This window comes from Frieseomelitta varia, unplaced genomic scaffold (genome assembly GCF_011392965.1).
Source record: "Frieseomelitta varia isolate USP_RPSP 00005682 unplaced genomic scaffold, Fvar_1.2 scaffold_941, whole genome shotgun sequence".
In the NCBI taxonomy this organism is placed as follows: Eukaryota; Metazoa; Arthropoda; class Insecta; order Hymenoptera; family Apidae; genus Frieseomelitta; species Frieseomelitta varia.
Window position 1 is genome coordinate 36774 of NW_025110747.1, and position 20450 is coordinate 57223.

The following is a 20450-nucleotide window of genomic DNA, read 5'->3' on the forward strand; positions in this document are numbered from 1 at the left end:
ACATTGTGAAATAGAAAATTTTATATAGTATCACTTGGATCAAATATGAAGTTCGGTTCACAATAAAATCGCATATAAAAAAAGATACAGCGTTTTCGAAAGTACTAGAAAAATATAGAACGTAATCGAGAACAGACATTGCGTGTAACTAGTTTCTCTACAATCAAGAAGAGGCGCTAGTTGTTCATTTCTGGAGCTTTCTGAAAATCTGCGCCGGCTCAAGAGTGTGCATTCACGATTCATCACGTATCTTTAGGAGCATAAAAGAACGAGTTGCGAAAAATAGAACGAAAATATCATTGTTCCGAAGTTAAGCGTTATGGACCAGGTAAACGTTTTTGCTACGTTGATTGCTATTATGCATTTTCTAAGGTTAAAAAGTTACTGTTTTGAAAAACACTTGTGTTTATTCATATCGTTAATTGAACACGCTTTGCTTTAAAAATTGTCTTATTCATTATTCGATATAATATTTTTCTCGTATATGCTATTAGGTTGCTATAAAGATTATTCAATTTTTTGTTTTGATACCATAATCGCTTATATATAAAATGTTCTTAGCGCTCGTTAAATAAATAACATTTTACGTTGCAAAGTTAATATTACAATTATGTAAAAAAGGCATTCTTGATCTTTTCTATTGCTTGTTTTTTTGAAATTCCAATTTAATAATATCAAATTATTAAACATTTGCAGATAAATGCATTAAAACAGAAAGGTAATTCTGCTTTACAAGAAGGAAGATACGAGGAAGCTATTAGGTACTATACAGAAGCAATTGATTTAGATAAAAACAATCATGTTTTATATAGTAATAGATCTGCAGCATACGCTAAAGCAGGAAAATATAAACAAGCATTGGAAGATGCTGAAAAAACTGTAAAGTTAAAGCCTGATTGGGGAAAAGGATATTCGCGGATGGGCAGTGCATTGGCTTACTTGGGCAAATTTAATGCATCTATCAAAGCGTATGAAACTGGCTTACAATACGAGCCTGACAATATTCAACTTCAAAATAGTTTAGCTGAAGTAAAAGCTCAGCGTTTAATGGTTGCTGATCCTTTCAACAGACCAGATTTATTTATGAAGCTTGCAAGTGATCCTAGAACCAAAGGCTTTTTACAAGATCCAGAATATTTAAAACTTTTGGATAAGCTCAGAAATAATTCAGAGGCTACTATTGAGATGTTATCAGATAAGAGAATACACACAACTCTTAGTGTTTTAATGAATATGGATACCGATGCAGAAACGCCAATGGAAACTGATGAGCTTCAGCAGTCAGAACTTCCAAAAACTAAACAAGAACCACCTAAACCTCAGAAAAAAGAAGAAGATTGTAATACTCCTCAAAAACAAGCACAACGTGAAAAGCTGTTGGGTAATGATGCTTATAAACAAAAAAAGTTTGAGATAGCCCTTCAACACTATAACAAAGCAGTAGATTTAGATCCTACTGAAATTATTTACTTACTGAACATAGCAGCAGTATATTTTGAACAAAAAGAATATGACAAATGTATTGCCCAATGTGAAAAGGCCATCGAAGTAGGAAGAGAAAATAGAGCAGACTTTAAGTTAATAGCTAAAGCATTTACTAGAATTGGACATGCATACAAAAAAATGGAAAACTGGAAACAAGCTAAGGTGTATTATGAAAAATCCATGTCAGAACATAGAACACCCGAAATTAAAACTCTTCTTTCAGACATTGATAAAATCATTAAAGAAGAAGAACGGAAAGCATATATTGATCCAGTAAAAGCAGAAGAAGAAAAAGAATTGGGAAATGAAAAATACAAGGAGGGTGATTATCCAGCAGCTATAAAACATTACTCAGAAGCTATCAAAAGAAATCCTGATGATCCAAAATATTATAGCAATAGAGCTGCCTGTTATACCAAATTAGCAGCATTTGATCTCGGATTGAAAGACTGCGAGAAATGTGTTGAAATTGATCCCAAATTTATCAAAGGTTGGATAAGGAAAGGAAAAATATTACAGGGAATGCAACAACAAGGAAAAGCACTTACTGCTTATCAAAAAGCATTGGAATTAGATCCTTCAAATAGTGAGGCACTAGAAGGATACCGTTCATGTGCTGTTTCTGTTAGTTCGAATCCTGAGGAAGTAAGAAAGAGAGCAATGGCGGATCCAGAAGTTCAAAGTATATTACGAGATCCTGCAATGAGACTTATTTTAGAACAAATGCAAAGCGATCCTAGAGCTTTACAAGAGTAAGCATACTCAGTTTTATCAGATTTATTATATTAGAAGAAAATCTATTTTATATTAATATTATAATTCTTTTATTTATAGCCATCTGAAGAATAAAGATGTAGCGGCAAAACTACAAAAACTCCTGGAGTCAGGTCTCATAGCTATTCATTGAAAATGAAAATATCTGTATTTGTGCATAGCTTTGTGCATGACATTTTATTGTCGACAAGTTCCTTTGATATTGAGGAAACAGTGCTGTTCATTCTATTTTTATGTATTAGAAATACGTTATTTAACCAAGCAGGTCGTCTAATGGCATGTTCACTATATATCTGCGTTTTAAAAAGTCATTTTCAAGTATACGTTTCGTTACAAGATATTTTTGCGCGAATGCAGTGGCCTTCTGGTCATAGACCACTTTTGAGTTGTAAATCTTGTTACAATAGCTCTGTATGTTTTGCCTCATAAGAGTGTAACTCTATGAAAATCAACGTATTATGTAATAACAAACTTTTACATAAGGTTACACTTCCAATTGCAAATCTTAAATACGATCAATATCAAGTATGCAAATATTTTCAATTTGTTATACATATATAGTCTAGGTTAAATGAGTTATTGCATTAACTCTAACATTTCCATGCGTCGAATATGTATATCTAGATTTACGTCGTAAGTGAATACAATTTTGGTTTGAAGTACAGTGTAACCATGAAGGAAAATAATAATAGCAGTAATTACGATTGTAATAATACTTATATGATTTATTTAAAGATGAATTTTAGTTTAATATAAAAATAAGATAAACAATGTAATTACAGAATATGTTTATTATAATTTCTTTTGCATAAAAATATACAAAAACTTTTTATTGTGCGTATTTTAATAAACTCTTGTACACGATTGGATTCACTGAATTTCAACATAAAACATCAAATATTTACGTACATATAAAATTTTTTTTTTTACTCTAGTTTTAAACATTATATTATTTTCTGTTGGTAATCATGTCTTTTGATTATATGTTGGCAATAATGTTAGCAATGTTGGCAGTAATTTAAATACCGGTACAAGGAGAAAAACTAATAAATGTTCGCGAGATTAAAAAGAAATATTTTATTACATTTATATATAATATCAAACATTATATTTTCATATTAAAAAAGATACATACGTATTACGCGATATTTGACGCGACGTTATGTGCACCTAGAATATTTATACATATATACATGCACACATCTGTGTGGATTGATCGCAGCGCAACCTATCGTATCTAACTAAACACATATGGCTGAATCAGAAAGTATACCAAAATGCATGCGTGTATACGAACATATTGCAACATAACGATTTAGTTTCAATAGATAGCGCTACAGTCAATGCATTAACACTTCACACGGCAAATTGTTGGCCCCAAGTAAATCTGTCGAAAAATTCTGGACAAGAGGTCGAACGTGTGATAGTGTTGTATTGAAACGTGTGCGTACTGAAAAAGATTTCTCGGAGTAAAAAAGTGTAAGAAGTAGTGTTGAGCCGTTGGACAGGGCGCCCAAGGATCAAGATACGTGCCTGATCCATCTTAAGCGCGGTGAGCTGTCGCGCTGGTGGGCCTAGCAGACGACATGTTGGCTGCAGGGAGCACCTCGTCTCGAATGTTTTGGCCGCGAATTTCCTCTGGGATTGTTGAGTGAGGAGAGTGAGCGAACGCAGTGAAAGCGAGGTGGAAAGAGAGTAAGACCACTCGAGGGTGTGTGCGAGAGAAGGCACACGATTGGGTTCCTCGAGTGGTGGTTGTGCTGTGGTCGTCGACAAGAAGCTCGGACGGAGAGGGGTAGACGAACGAGAGACGGGGAGGGAGAATCCGGACGAGCCTTCGAAAAATTAAAAGAGTCAACGAAACGAAAATTAGAGAGAGAGAAGCGGAAATCGGAACGACTGGGCTTCTTCGACTGGACTTCACCTTGCAGATGAAAACCCTGGAGGAACAGTGAGGTGAACCTGCAGAATAGAGTTCAAGGAAAGAAAATTCGCGAGATCATAAGAAAAAAAAAAAAGACAAAAGAAAAATCGACGAAAACCGCTCCAATCGCGCGAATCTTTCTCATCCATAGGAGCTGTCGATTCCACGACTTTGTCCGATTTGCTCGAATAACGAGCTAACAACGTACCGGAGCCGATCTATTTTAATTTCTCGTTGTTCTGTCTGAAGGGTAGGGTGAGGCAAGGCGAGGTCGAGCTGTCGTATACACGCGTTCGAGTCCCTTCCTCCTGAAACGATTTCGCGTGTGTCTCGTGTTCGCGGGCCATCACAGGAGGCGCATCGGACAGTGCACGTCAACCTATTATCCCAGTCCCGGTCTTGCTCCCACTCTCGAGTGTTGGTCGTGCCTCGTGCGTACTCCCTCTATCACAACCTGCCGCGAGTGTCTCGCGGCCGGTTTTCGTCAGTGTTCCAACCGAGGATTTCGGAAGTGATTTCGTTCTGTCTGTATTCACAAGCATTTCCTCGTCGAATCAGCGATCAATCAAATCGTGCGGCCTGGTATTGTCGCACGATACGCTCACGTTCTTCCGAGTGGATCAATTTGTTATCAGGCTAGGTGTCACGACCTGTAAACTCGTCGTTTCACCAAGCTCGGACTCGTCGTCGTAGAAACTCTGGTACTCGATATCGACACGTTTCAGACACTGATGATCATTCCGATCCTGCTTCTCCTGTATATTTGTACTTAAAATACGCACAAAAGTCGATCGTTGTTCGAAGCCAGCGTGTTGGACCAGCAGCACCGTCGTTGATCGTGCGTGCAGCTATGGTTTCGCGAGCAGTGCGAGATAGTGACAGAGAAGCCGCGAAGTGAATCGAGTGTGAGTGCAACTGAGAAAAGACATCAAGAAATATATATATATATATATATATATACATACATATATATATACATATATATACGCACGCATAGTGTTGTGAGTGTACAAAACGGAGATAGTAAACGCGCGACAGAGACCAGAAAGGAGAAAGACTGGCGCATGAGAGAGGGAGAAGGAGAGCACGATAGAGAGAACGAGGGAGGGAAGGAGAGGGAGAGAGCGAGAGAGAGAGAGAAAGAGTTCGATAGAAGGACGAAACTCAAGTGTGGAGAAGCGCGATACGGTGATAGATAAGTATCAGAGTGACAGACACGGCCGGAACGAAGGAACAAACTTGCAGTAGGTATATACGCGGAAAGGGAGTGAATCTCTGTACGAACTGTTGGTACCGGGGAGTATACTTATCGAACGTCACATTCACGCGAGATAAACAACACGCGCCGACGGGTAGACTCGTTGCGCGAGTCTATTCTCTCCCGCTCGGGAGTAACACAGTGGTGAGATATATCGTCTTTCACTAAGCCGTGAACAACAGAGAACAACAGAAGTGGAAGGGAAGAGCGAAGAGGGTGAGCCGCGCGTGTCTCTCTCGTGGTGTGTCATGGGGTGTTTCGGCAGCCAGAGCAGTAAGGCCAGCCAGGATGACAGCAAGAACCAGAAGAGGCGCTCGGATGCCATTACCAGGCAATTGCAAAAGGATAAGCAAGTTTACCGAGCTACCCACAGGCTCCTTTTGCTTGGTAAGTAAATTCACTGAACTTCCTCTTCTCTTTTCTTTTTCGCCCCTCCTCCATGCCTATCTCTCTTTAACAACTTTCTTTTTATTTCGCGGATGTCTTCCGTTTTGTTGTCACATGCCTCTTCCAGTTAAATCTCGTCCCGTTCCGTCTTCTTTATCTATTCTTTTTTAGATGCAGCACACTCTCTATATCTATGTACACGTGTGTGTCAGAAACGGAGAAAATTTCCGCTAGAATACCAGTTGAATCGGCTTCGATCACCAATTTTGGACAAAAAGCGAGTCCGGTCAGAGGACAGGCCGAACATTATTGCGATGTTCAGCAGCGCGTAATTCAATTTTATCGATTATCGTATGAGCCGACGGCACCCACGAATATCCAGCGGGGCTGGTTGGCTCATGTTGTACCCTTTTCGTGTCACTCTCTACGTCTCCTTCTTCTCCTTCTCCCGAATCACAGTCTTTTTCACATAGTTGGCCAACGTGGGTGTGCGCGTGCGCCCTCACACACGCACGCACACCATCTACTTATTACGATACTTAACCCAACACCTAGCCATTACCTTCCTATTCTTCGTTTATGTAGGTCGTCGTTCTAATTCGACGCGTGGACGTGTGTTGTGTGTGTATAGTCGTCTCGTAGCTGTAAGCTACGAAGCAACAGCTGTTGCTGTATTGTTTCCTCTGCCGTCTGCAGGTACAACTCTGTATCTGTTTTTCAAAAACCACGATAATACGTTACATTTTACGCGTTCGTTAAATAATCGTCTGGACGATCGTGCAAAAAGATCGCTACCGAGCTTCAAATGTTGTGTGCAACAACCACTGCTTCTCGTCCCTTTTTTTCGTTTGTCTTTCAAACTTAAACGTAATAAAAGAGAAGTAAGAGTGAAAATTGCTTGTTTTTACATTTTAGGAGCGGGAGAATCGGGGAAGAGCACTATCGTCAAACAGATGAGGATATTGCACGTGAATGGTTTCACCGAAGCGTAAGTTTCGTTGCCTCGTTACAGGCGTTTTAAGCCAATCCGACATTCGATATTATTCACGCAACACGGTAACGCCGCCCGTACGTAATCTCCAGTCTTTTTTTTCTTCCCATTAATACACACACTTGTGAATGATTCAACCCACGACTAATTCGGTCCATCGCGTGATTGCAATATCAACACGTGGTTCAAGCGCATCACTCCTCGCATTTTCTGACTTTCTCTCGTTTTGTTTACTCTAGCTTTGATCTTCATGGTGTTACCGCCGTAATTTTTTCCGAGAATATTTCAATTTTCGGTAAATCGTAATAATATTTGCATCCTTCGTTCGTTTTTTGATTACTTTTCCTTTCTTTCTCGCCGTTTCGATCCGTTTTCACGTTCGGCTGTTCGCTAGCTGGTTAACCGAGCAAATGAATCAAAAAATGTAGTCGTGAAACGATGCACGTTAGATAGAAACAAGTCGTTATCATAAAAAGAATGTCGGTACACCTATACGTGGAAAATCAGGAGCAACTAGATAGGATGAAAACGACGTGCAAACAGACGGGCTCGGCCCGGTTTGTATGTGTCGTAAATTCTGTCTGCCTCCAGCGCTGATAACGGACCCGAACGCACGACTTATTAGTACTACGCTTTGCTGTGATTTCTTTTTCATTCGTCTTTTCGCTCTTTTCTCCTTTCTTTTTTACGTTACTCGTCCTTCTTTTGCCATTCTCATGACAAGATCAATCGCACACGCGTGCACAAGAAGAATTATTTCGATACGAATCGTAAAAAATTGTTTCTATCGTCAAATGTACGAGGCTCTTTTTTTTTTTGCTAGCGATGCGATTCTAAGAAGCATTACGTGTTCGACGCGCTTGATGCAGATTTCGCTTGTTTACTATGGAAACATATCGTATAACCTCGTGTATTTTTAGTTTTTTTTTCTTCTTCTTTTTTCTTGTACTCTATGGCACTTTTTTGCATTTTGTTCATTCTCGATCAGCTTCCACGCCTGGTCCACGTTTACACACGCTCGATAAGAGCCTGTGACAACCACTCTGTGACATTTCAGTCGGGTGTGCTTAAATAAATAGAATTATGCATTCGCAGTAGCTTTTTGGAACGTTAGCTGGGACAAGACGATACTACTCCTAACGTAGCGATAAAATCGTTGGAGCAGGCGGTCGTACGATTATTTTTAACGTTCTTGTATTCGAGCGAAGTTTTTTAATCCGTCGTAAATTGAAAAGTTGCCGAAGGTAATTGAAAAGTGAATGATAGAGAGGTACGACGAAACGACAAACTTCCAAGTATTCGAACGAGACGCGAAACAACGGGCGACGATACACGCTTGATGGATAAACTTCGACAGAGTAATAACGCGCGATAAAAATGGGAACCTGTATTAGATTGCGATTGTCGTCAGTACATTTGTAATGTACGCATATGGTGTACACGATACCGCGAGAGTTTCGAACGATTGAACTTTGCCCGATTGACGACAGGAGCCTGGCACAGGTATCCACCATGAAAACGAGAGAGGCCCATATGAAAATTCATCGTTTCTATCGTCGGTCGTAAGTCGGCGAAGAACAGGGCGCGCATCGATCGCCGGTATTAGATTCGCGAAATTTCCAGCGTGTCTCCAAAACCAATGAAGATCGTTATACTAAAACTGGCGTGATGCCGTGATCTAAAATTACCGAATGACTCCGGGGTACCATTAATAATAATGAAAATGCGCACGTAATAAATATTTCGATATTTTTTCCATATAAACGTGATCAAGCCATTGGTTTTTTTTTTTTTTCTTTTCTTTTATCCATTTGGAGGTGTTTAGTATCCAGCGATGTACGCATTGGTATACTGAAACCTGAGAGATCGAAGAATCGAATGCCTGTTTTACTCACATCGTTTGTTTCTCACGCTTTTCTGTGCAGGGAAAAGCGGCAAAAAATTGAGGACATCAAAAAGAACATCAGAGACGCGATACTGGTAAGAATTCCTTTTGGATATTCGTTTACGCGACTCCCTTTCAAACTTGACACAGCACCCGGTACTCGACCGAGATTTCTCCTCCACGCGTTGCGTTCTTAGTTTCATTTCGCTATACGAATTTTGCAATCAACACTGGTCTGACTGATGACTTGGGACAATCGTTGAAACAGTGGAGTAGAAGATAAAGCAGCTTACGCTACATCATTCCTTTATTTCTCTAATACGATCGGTCTCAATAATGGTTTTGTACAGCCTTGTTAAAACGTCGTTCGATGCCTGGGTGCCGCTATTATGCGTACATGTGTCTCGACTAACAACACAACGCGCTTCCTTCTCCGAAAATATCCTTTCGGAGTAGTATTCGCGAAACGCGTCGAAACAACATGGTATATTCTTCATGGAATTTAGCGATTTGTAGTTTAAATCGATACGAAGCGTTGGTGTATCGGAGAAATCGTTTCGGGCCATGAAATGAAGCAACTTTTTAACTTGCGTGTCGAGTAAGAGATTAAAATCTTCCGTAATATCTGTCGAAATGGTGGTATGCGTGGTGTGTGTAAATGCATCCGTTTTGACGAGCGCAGCGTCTCGTCATTAACGTTACGTGATACGCCCGTAAATTCGCAACGGTTCAATTCGTCGTTTCGAGACCGTGTTTAGATACGCGTATTGTCTGTAACCTTGCAATCACTTCCGTATGTTGGGCGAATGTAATAGACAAGCTGCCCCGTGGCACTTAAGGATTATGAATGACATATTATCTGCGCGTGTAACGATAGATAATGGCCGAGATGGAAATTCCTCGTACGCGTCACGGTCCCCCGGAGAATGGACTTTCTTTCCCCTACACGATAACACGTCGTCGTTGGCATAATCGTTATGGAATTACACGCATTGTTACGCTGTACGATCCATCTGTGCCATCACGTGATGATCGTGACTTTTTTTGTTTTCACCAGACGATGTGCTTTCTTCTTCTTTTCCAGACGATAATTAGCGCGATGAGCACTCTAACACCACCCGTTGCTTTGGAGGATCCGGCGAATCAGAGTAAAGCCGACTATATCGTGGATGTCTCGTCCGCCACGGACTTCGATTATCCCCCGGTGAGTCACAGCCAATCTATTTGCTCCGTACGCCATATATACCTTCTTAATGTAATACGACAAAAAATGCGTTCCAATCCCGTGAATTGTTCGCTTTCTTTTTTTTTTTTCTTTTTTCTTTTTTCTTTTCTTTCGTTCGACGAAAGATATCCGTCTGGACAGTGAATTTTGCATCGCCGTGCTGAGAAGTATAAGGATCGATGGTAAACGGTTGCAATGGATTTTTCTTACGCTTTCAAAGTTTACGATATACATTTATATCGGTAATAAATTTCTTCGCGTGAGAGCCACTGTCTGGCATAATCGGTTTTTACAATGTTTACGCAGCCACCATGCACGTTGATGTGCTATATATACAGTGTTCTGGTTGATGATGTGTTGCGCTATTCTCCGTCTCGTGGACAAAATACGGCCATGGATCTTTGCGTCGTTCGACTATCGTGCACCTATGATTATCTGGCGTTGTCACGGCGAAAGCGATCGGCTTTCAATCAGAAGAAGTTTCGAGAGAAACATTTCTTCTTTCTTTCATGCAATATCTCCCGTGGCGTCAAACGAAAGAAATTCGAATATTCTTAGAACGCGATTTGACTCTGGTCCAGGCTAAGTACCTGATCCTATTTCACGAAACACATATTTCGCGGCATATGGTGGCAAGCAAGAGAAAATAAATTTTAATAGCGTGATGATTTTCATCAAGAAGAATATCATTTCGTGACGCAGTTTCGTGCGTTTATAAGTGACAGACGTACGACAAGAATCGTTCTGGCATGGATCGCGTAATTTTACAAGCCGGCGCGAATAATGAATCGCATAGTGAAACCAGATAGGGGAAAACAGGGGAGGGTGTACCATTAAAATATTACGACACGAGCGAGCGCGGTACACGTTATTTAACCCGTTTAGTCATTTTGTATTCAGGCCAGCAATTCTGTCGCGCCTCTTTGAAACGTGCGCTGAAGTCGCTGGCACGATTTATCTCTTAAAGATCTGCGGATCCTTGTTGTTCCTCTGTGAATGACGTCGAATTTGTCGAATTCTTCTTATATAAATTTCCGATCGATGATAATCGGCAATGTCTACCCCAAATCGACGAATAGCGCTACCATCGATTAACGTTTACGAATTTTTCGTTACGAAATTTTCGATCTCTTCACGATCACTATTCTCGGTATCATTTCACGATATATTTAAATACAAACGCGAGAGGGAGGTAGAAGAGGTTTCAGGTGTTGGAAGAGGCATTGACATTTTCTTTAGCCAGCTCGGCTGGACTCGTGGACAGGTGTTGTAGAAACTTCTGTCACATCCGAGAGAATAATGATTTTTCGCGTGCCAAGAAGATCAGGCCGGGATTTCGAGAGCTGCGAAATCCGCGAACTCCGAGAGCTCCGAACCGTCGAAAACGACCGGCGACGCGGCAGATCTCGAAATAAAGTCGTCGCGACAAAATAATCCATGTGTTTTGCGTCATTCACTGGCTGTATGTACACGTAAGCGTGTACGAATTGTCATAGCGTCTTCGCTCGTCGGCACGCGATTCGACACCATAGCCATCGAGAACGATGCATCCGAATTAATCGAATTAAGTCACACGCTGCCGGTCAAGTTTCGAGCTGCCACGTGATGCTATTGTCTCACGTTCTCTCTCGTTCGGATCCTGTCGGATTTTTGCTCGGCAGAGCGTTTTATCGAAATACCTTTGACCGGATGGGGTACACCTACGAGTATGATAAAGATAGTCATCCGCTGCTCGTCGGGCAAGGTGAAGGGTTTAAATTTGAATTTCCAGCGTGATGATACATCGTATATATCGAGGATCGTTTGTGTGTGCGAATGAACGCGTCTTTGCATCAGGAGGAAGTCATCGGGCCTGAGTGATGGGGGCTATCTTTTATTTCGTTTCGCGACGACGTTCGACGAGCCGCGTCCAATTTGTCACTGTCGTTTCGCCTTTTGCATATCTGGCCGTCGCTTGTCGAGAATACGGAAGTTTATTTCGAGTCGAATCCTATATCGAATTTGACCAGAACTCTGTTGTCGGACGCGTCCTCTGTGCAGCTAATCCTTGTTTTTTGAAATACATTCGAGTAACAAGCGTCCAAATGTTCACCGGGAATTGCGGGGAAGACCAACACTTTGTCTGAGATTGTCCTCGTAAAACATTTATATCTTTCATGGTATTCGTCGCTCGAAATACTTCTGCGAAAAAAGAAAAAAAAAGAAAAAAAAAAACAAAAATGTCGGGAACATGGAAGCCTGTGCAGTGACTTCAAGGTTGCGAAAGTTAACTCGGTTTGCTTTGAGATCGGTGATGTTCGAGAGCTGTTCTACCGAAAAATAAAAATTTAATAATTCGAGGAAGGTCTTTTGGAAAGACTTTTAACGCAACTCCCAGCATTGACGTGAGCAACAAGTATAAATTTACAATTTGTTGGTTGATTTCCCTGGCAAGTCAACGCTTGCCGCTATCTCGGCTATTTCAAAATTAAATCATACTCCTTCCGAAAGTTATCGCGATTGCTGGCTATTTTCTTTTTTTTTTTTTTTTTTTTTTTTTTTTAATCTGACATCATTTTCTCTTTATGTAACAGAGAACAGATAGATAATTATTAGATATTCTGCAAATGAAATTTAGAACACATTAACAAAATATAAAAGTCCTTTTACAATTTTACTGTGCTTCATTCCCGATCAAAATCGAGTTTAAAAATCCGTCAAATATACTTGAACTTGGACTCGATAGAACGAAATAACGGGCACGAGATTATTCTACGTGCGAAAGTAAGTTGAAAATGTAGAACAATACTTTCCCGAGAAAATTATATTCGAAAAATTAAGCACGCGTATGTTAGGTTCATTGACCGCTTGCGCTGGCAATTGATTGCGGACCATAACGAGTGACCAAACCGTACACAAATGATTCGTCGCTTTCTTTTTGAACACGTCGGTATGATTACTGGATAGAAATTATTGAGAAGTAAATAAATTTCAATCATTTGTTTTGCCTATTTCGTTTTACTTAAATATACTTAAAACTGAGAAAATTGTTACAATTTTGGGACAAAAAGTTCTCTCAGCGCAAGAGGTTAAATTCATAATTCATTAATTTCACACGTTCAGGCTCTATCTTCTTGAAAATTAGGAGCGCAAAAGTTTTCTGCTAAACTATCAAACTATCCAGTCTCATCTATTATAGATAATAATATTACGTGTCCTTCTTACCATCCTCGTTTTCGTATTCATCCTCTTCCCTGCATTCCGACAATCGTCTACCCCATGGGTAAGGACTATGCGTCTGATTCCTCGACGGTAACCTGTTCACGTGAGAGAGGAAGTAATGATGAAAAAAGCTGTCCACGCCGTCCGAATCCTCTCCAGAGGACTGCAGCATATCCTTAAGCGCAGCTAAGGAGGTGATGGTGTTGTAGTTGATAGCTGAAATCAAATCATCCTCGATGTCGCTGTCGTCAGTGGTGTCGTCGTTCTTCGACGTTTGATCTTCTTTCTTGGCCTCTGAGGTGACCGTCTTCGTCTGTTCGGTTTTCGATGCCTCGGTTTTATCGTCTGAACTGGTTTCAGACTCGTCGTCAGAGGTGCTGGTAGACGTTGTACTGCTGGACGATTTCTCGTCCTTCTTCCCATCGGTTTTCTCTTCTTTCAGCTCGTCCTCGTCGGAGCCTTTACACTCGTCCTCGTCGCGATCGTCCTCGTCCTCGTCGTCCTGGGACACAACCTTCGACAATTTGTTCGATGCCTCGTCATTCTGGCTGACGTTCTCCAAATTCTTCCGATTCTTCAACGCCTCTTGCTCCTCCAAATCCTTACTTATCTTCACGTTACTGTCCTCCTGGCCCGTCATTTTGTTCTGACGCTGATTATTGGCAGTCACATCACACTCGTCCGACTCGTTTTGCTTGTCGCCACCGGAACTCTCCATGGAGGAATCTGAAAGGTAACAGTTCTTCTTTAATATTCGCTGCGATTGAATCTTAAAGGTTGTCGGGAGTGAAATTTCATTTCATAAAAATGAATCTGATAAAAATCTCGTATAATTTACATTATATTCAAGCAAATTATTAATTAAATAAATGACAAATCTTTAATTTAATTTTTGTGAATTCTTAAATTGTCTTTCACGTGCATTATGTTACCAGTTCTGTTATTGGTTACATAATAAATGTTTATATTAATACAATATATTATATTATTATATATATATATATATATTACTATACACTTAGAAAAATATTTTTATTATCAATAACTGATAGATAAACAGTTTTCTTGCAGTCCAGAAAACATTGAAAAAGATTGAAATGCAATAACTTCTTGAGGTTCTTTCTTCAAAAAGAAATTAATAAGCAAATAACAACGACAAATTACAAAGAAAGAAAGTTGCCTTGAAAATTCAAGATTGTAGTATGCAGCTCTTTCTCAAAGAAGCTTCCACTCCGATACATAAAAGACTTCGAAACAGTTAATGACGATGTATACGGCGTCTGCTTCGCTATTCATTGCACGATTATTTCTCGTCGTAGCTTAAACGTTCTTCTAACGCGGGAGGATCATTTGCGACACGTTTGTAACATTTCAGAATGGACGATAAGCTGAGATTTTCTCTCAATGAGAGGCGACTTATAATCGGGGCGATGATAACTAGGACACCGAAAAAAAGATAAAAATAACTCGTCAATCGATTAATTAATTCTCTATAACAATATGCTCGCAAGTCGATGCGTTAAGCTGTCCTTATTCTCTCCTCGCTGAACATAAATGTTTATTATTATTCATTTTATTAATAACCCGTAAAAAAAAAAAAAAATAACGAGACGAACTCGATCCAAAAATTTTCCTCTCCTCTTCTTTCTTTTCTTCTTGAAAATAAAATTCTTTCGCCATTCTTTGTATTTCTTTTGACAAGTACAACTCTTTTCATTTCTTCAATACCAAACGATGTAAGAAGCATTTGACTCAAAAAATTTTCCTCTTCCTCTTTTCTTCTCTTCCCGAGAAGTTTTTTTCGAAAAAACAAAATAACGTAGGGACTAATTACGTTAAAGTCGAAAAATGAAAGATGCGAACGTTGTTTCGAAATGACAATGACATTAAAGTTCGCAGGGCGAACGAGAGGACAAAAAAATTTTTTAATTGAAAGACCATGCCTTTTCAATTTCTTTCGTGCAAGTTTTCATAAGAAACAGAGGGAAGAAACATCGCGACGATGTCTGAATAAAATTCTTAACCACCGTGCTATATTATAAGAAACGCGTCCTTCCTCTTATTGACTGACAGCGCTCGGCTCTATCCTCAAAGATTTCTTGAGAAGCTTGCATTTGCTTCTCTTACAATCGCGCAATATTACGGAATTTTAATTAAAAGTAAATTGCGCGTTAACTGCAATATTAATTATTATTTTCTAATATTTTTAATATTAATTATTATTTACTAATATTTTTAATATTAATTATTATTTACTAATATTAATAATTATTTACTAATTTTTATTTTTAATATTAATTATTATTTACTAATATTAATAATTATTTACTAATTTTTATTTTTAATATTAATTATTATTTACTAATATTAATAATTATTTACTAATTTTTATTTTTAATATTAATTATTATTTACTAATATTAATAATTATTTACTAATTTTTATTTTTAATATTAATTATTATTTACTAATTATTAATTTTCTGAAATTTCACCAAGAAGGCTATTTTTAAGACATATAACATATAAATATATTGTAGATATAATATATACTTGATAGATATAGCATATGTACGTATTAAATACCGATAATAAAACATGTATCCTTTATGCTCGTTTTAACAGATACAGACGCGAATTTGCATTAACAAAATAGAAATTAAAAACACAAAAATACACTAACAGCCCTGGATTTTTTCGTACAAATAAATATTACTAATTATTAGTTTTTCGAAATTTCACCAAGAAGGCTATTTTTAAGACATATAATGTATAAATGTAATATATTATAGATATAATATATACTTGATAGATACAGCATATGTATGTACGTATTAAATACCGATAATAAAACATGTGTGAATTTGCATTAACAAAATAGAAATTAAAAATACGCTAACAGCCCTGGATTTTTTCGTCGTTCGAATAAAAGAAATTTGAGAACAAACGTTCGATTAAAAGAACAAAGAAAAAAGAAAGCAATTCAATCGACTAAATTACGATTCTCGAGAAACCAATCGTACCATGTGATAACATTGATTTAATGCACGTGTTGAACAAGAATCACGTTTGCCATGTGGCAAACCCTTAGGTTCCAGAGGGAGGAACAAAAATGGCCGACGATCCGGATGACTTGATTGCTCGTCGCGCAATCAGCTGGCAGGCAGAACTCCGAATTCGAATCCCCGGTCCAATAATCCGATCGACCGTTTCGTTCCCACCTCTTCGAATCAATTCTTCCATGCCTGGTTCTCTTCGTGAAAAAATACCGAACACTCGGTATGTCGAACGTCCGGCGAACCGGAATAAACCTACTAGCTGATTAGCGCGGTCAACGTAAAAATTAGCGGCAAAGCGCGAATTGCGAAAATTGCTTCATAAATACTTTTGCTCCTTTCCTTTTTTCCTTCTTTTTAAGAAAAAAAAAGGAAGCAGAAGAAGAAGAAGAAGAAGAAGTAAAAGACGTTTTGTTGCATTCGTGAACACGTCACTGGCGCATTGCGGTAAGTACGCCCTCTATTTCGTAACCGTGGAAACGTTTGTCTGTATAGCACGGTCCGTATAGTAAGTTCTGCTATAGACGCGTGTTATACGGTTATACAGCAATCCGGTCCTCCACTATACCCGCCGGGGAGAGCGAGTAAATCACGCCACACGACGTAACGAACAGTAAGGCTGCATATAGTCGTCACCAATTATTTTCGTACGTATGTACGTAAGGCTCTAGCGTATCGACCACTTTTCACGTTCACCCGAAAAGGGGTGGAGAGAAAAACATGGAGGAAGTACGATAGAACGCGAGGCAAAATCAGTTTGTGCACGGTAAACTTCGTGCTTGTTGCAACTTTTGCGAAATTACGACTGATAACTCACTTGGCGAAACTGCGTTTATCGCCCGTAACTTGGAAAATCAATTATACTTCAAATTAGCGGATATCGCTGTATACGTGACTCTGATTGTTCAAATACATTATGTGTACAAATAAGCAAAGATATCAAAGTAATAATTAAACTCGTGTAGTTACTATATCACAAGATTAACGTAGCTCTAGCAGTTCTTTCTCATGAGATATGATGTTCTGACAGTTTTTGAAAATTGTAAAACGTGTTTCCGGATAGCGAATCTCTCTCTTCGATGAGTTAACAAATTTTGATAACGATCGAACGCGATTTTAAATAGTTTGAAGTAATTCCTAATTCGATACGAGATAATGGCTTTTAAAAATACGAAAGTGAAAGATACAAAAAATATAGAAAGATCCTTGATTAAATAAAAATCATCAGAAACGATCGATGAAAGTTTGAAGGGAAATGCAAGGCGGCAGATACCATTTAAAAACCGATCTTCGACTTTTTCGTTGAAAAGTCTATCATTCAGAGACTTTTGTGGCTAAGGAAGCAACAGGTATGGTCTTGGCACAATAAAAAAAATTGCTTATTCTACGAGAATGCAAATCAAGTTTACTTCAGCAAGTACAATCTGATCCGATGTGAAAGAATATTACGTGCAGCATACTTTTTATATCCGCGTCGCGTTATTATATCTTTCGTGGTGTGTCATTATGTTTACTATACGATACATAAAAAAAAAAGACCAAGATCATCTATAACTTATATTATAAACACAGCAATATGTCGATCTAAATTATTACAAAGCGATGATTAATAAGATAATGTTAATGTAAATTGATAATGTAAGAAACGATGTTCTTTTCAGATACCTGGAATCAGTGACAAGAAAAAATTATTATTTGATTTACAGGAACATACAAGTTGAAATATCTACGAACGACAATTAATTACTAGTACAATTTAGTTTTACAACGTAATTAAGCATGAAACGCTCGAGAAGTTAATATTGAAAATATTAGGTGTCAGAATCTGTCTTCTAATTGACGAACTATTACGAGAATTTCAAATTTAAGTAATTAATTAATTAGGTAATAAAGTATTAACATAATGTAATTTAAATAATGATTTAAATAGCTTACTAATGTCATCGAATCAGCGTATGCTAAAATAATTTTATTTCATGTGAATTTAATGAGTAAAACGATAGATAACGTTGGCGAAGCAAGTTCTGGTATCGATAAGATAAATAACTTTCCACGCTAATATATCAATATAAATGCAACATAGTACATCCAGTAAGTGTCCGTAAGTACTTTAAATCACGCAGATAATCTACATCAGTTCGATCAAGCGGAAACGAAATAATAATTGGTCAGCGATACACGTTGAGTTCCATTGATTCGACTACCGATAACTAAAGTAACAAGACTTTTATCAAAGAAATTAAAACGCAAGAAACAGGATGAAGAGAACATAAACTTTTGTTTACATATGTATATTTTATAGAAAAATCAAGTTTCGACTTTTATCAAAGAAATATCAAAGGATAGAGCACAAACTTATATATATTTTATAGAAAATGAAATCTCGTTGCGAAGCCTACGTAAAATTCCTAAAATTCTTATGATAGATTATAAATTACATTTACATATGTAAATTTTATAGAAAACTCGAAAAATCAAATTTCGACTTTTATCAAAGAAATGCAAGAAATAAAATAGAGCACAAACTTATATACATATATATTACAGAAAATCAAATCTCGTTGCGAAACCTACGTAAAATTTCTGAAATTCTTATGGTAGATTATAAATTATATATTAACAAATATACAGTTACTTCGGCCTACTCTACTCCAGTAGTGTTCAATTCAACGATCTGATCGTTAATGCAAATAAACGCGAGTTCACGTTGATTTTTTTTCTACCACGAACGAGTTCCAAGATGGAGTTTGTCGGAAATACAAATAGAGCTACAGTCGTTTAATGTAGTTTTGACAGGAGTAGAGTGAAGTGACGACGATATATATACATAGGTGGACAGATATCGGTGCTAACGTGCGTAGATCTTTGGCGATATGCCAGACTCGTTTCGCGAATACATACTTGTTTACCGCATGCTAGAGAGTGACGTAAAACTCTATTGGGCTCTTGGACTGATCCGGCACACGTGATGATGTCCCCACATACATACAGCTAGTCTTCCTCGCAGTCAAAATGATCCGAGTCGAAGTGATCGAAATCAAAACGATCGACCGCGATACGAAATTAGATGCACGAAGCAACGAACAATTGAAGAAACAAATTCGTCATCTTCGTTTAATACTTATAATGATCTCTAGATCTTTTTGTGTAATTTTTTTTTGTTTATTTATTTTTATGTAATTTTATATTATAATATATAATATATATAATTTTATATTATAATATATAATATATATAATTTTACATTATAATATATAATATATATAATTGATTGGTATTATAATATATATAATTGATGTAATTTTTGTTCGACATTTTTATACGAATATTAATTAAACAAAGAAACTGTCAAATCGAATTTCTATACTAGGTACAAAATTATGTTAATTCGTAGACAATTGGCGCTCACTCGTACCACAACAGTTTAATTCCGGAGTACTTTCTTTCAATCTACAATGTACCATTAAATCAAACTGATATTCTAAATTGTTATAAAATGATATAACAATCTATTTGGTTTCGTTTCAAAACATAATGTTTTTACTTTCACAACACCGAGTTCGTTTTCCTCAGAAATATCTTTACATCAAGCAACGAATGAAAAAAGGAAGAAAATTTTCAACATCTTTGCAAAACATTGAAAAATTTTTTCCACAACTGAGAACCACTACGATCTTGAAGATTAAATTGAAAATTTTTTTTTTTGTTCATTAATTTATCGAACTCTGAACGACGAAATTTTTGTCATTTAACTCTAACATTTAAAGTTCAACGAAATGGTGAAAAAAATTGTATTAAAAATCTCGAACTACCGTGGTATTAATGGTGAAAAAAATTGTATTAAAAATCTCGAACTTGTGATTTGAAGGTACGAGGTGGTATCGAGAATGTACTAATGCGTTCTAACATTTCACAATTGATTTGTTTCGTTCCTTCTGACTTTGATCTACCCGTAAAATATAATAGTATCGTTTTCTCGTGCAAATATTCGTAGAACGAACAGAGGGACATACAGCATTCGAGCATCATGGTTATAAAGTTTGATAGGACATTGAATGAAAGAGAGAGCCTTGTCACGAATATTTGCAATCGTAGCTGGTATGACGAACATCTACATGCTACCCGTGTATCCGTGATAGACAAATGCGAGACATGACTTTCGTGCAGTCGAATGGAATTGAATCGTTCATATCGAGTTTTCGATATCGTAACATCCAATGTTTAAATTATAACCAAGAATATATATATATATATATATATATATA

At 37.7% G+C, this 20450-nt stretch overlaps 2 protein-coding genes across 2 annotated transcripts; both read left to right on the forward strand.

Annotated features, from left to right (window-relative positions):
* The first annotated feature begins 151 nt into the window (after window positions 1-151).
* Window positions 152-2969, forward strand: LOC122537997 (stress-induced-phosphoprotein 1). Its single transcript, XM_043671708.1, has 3 exons — window positions 152-328; window positions 697-2237; window positions 2320-2969. The coding sequence occupies exons 1-3, from the start codon at window positions 320-322 to the stop codon at window positions 2390-2392; spliced, it is 1623 nt and encodes a 540-aa protein (XP_043527643.1). The 5' UTR covers window positions 152-319; the 3' UTR covers window positions 2393-2969.
* Window positions 2970-3515: 546 nt separating this feature from the next.
* Window positions 3516-20410, forward strand: LOC122537996 (guanine nucleotide-binding protein G(s) subunit alpha-like). The gene is made up of 5 exons (XM_043671707.1): window positions 3516-5828; window positions 6744-6816; window positions 8745-8799; window positions 9789-9912; window positions 20382-20410. Exons 1-5 carry the CDS (start codon window positions 5690-5692, stop codon window positions 20408-20410), a joined length of 420 nt encoding a protein of 139 aa, XP_043527642.1. The 5' UTR covers window positions 3516-5689.
* Window positions 20411-20450: the final 40 nt, after the last annotated feature.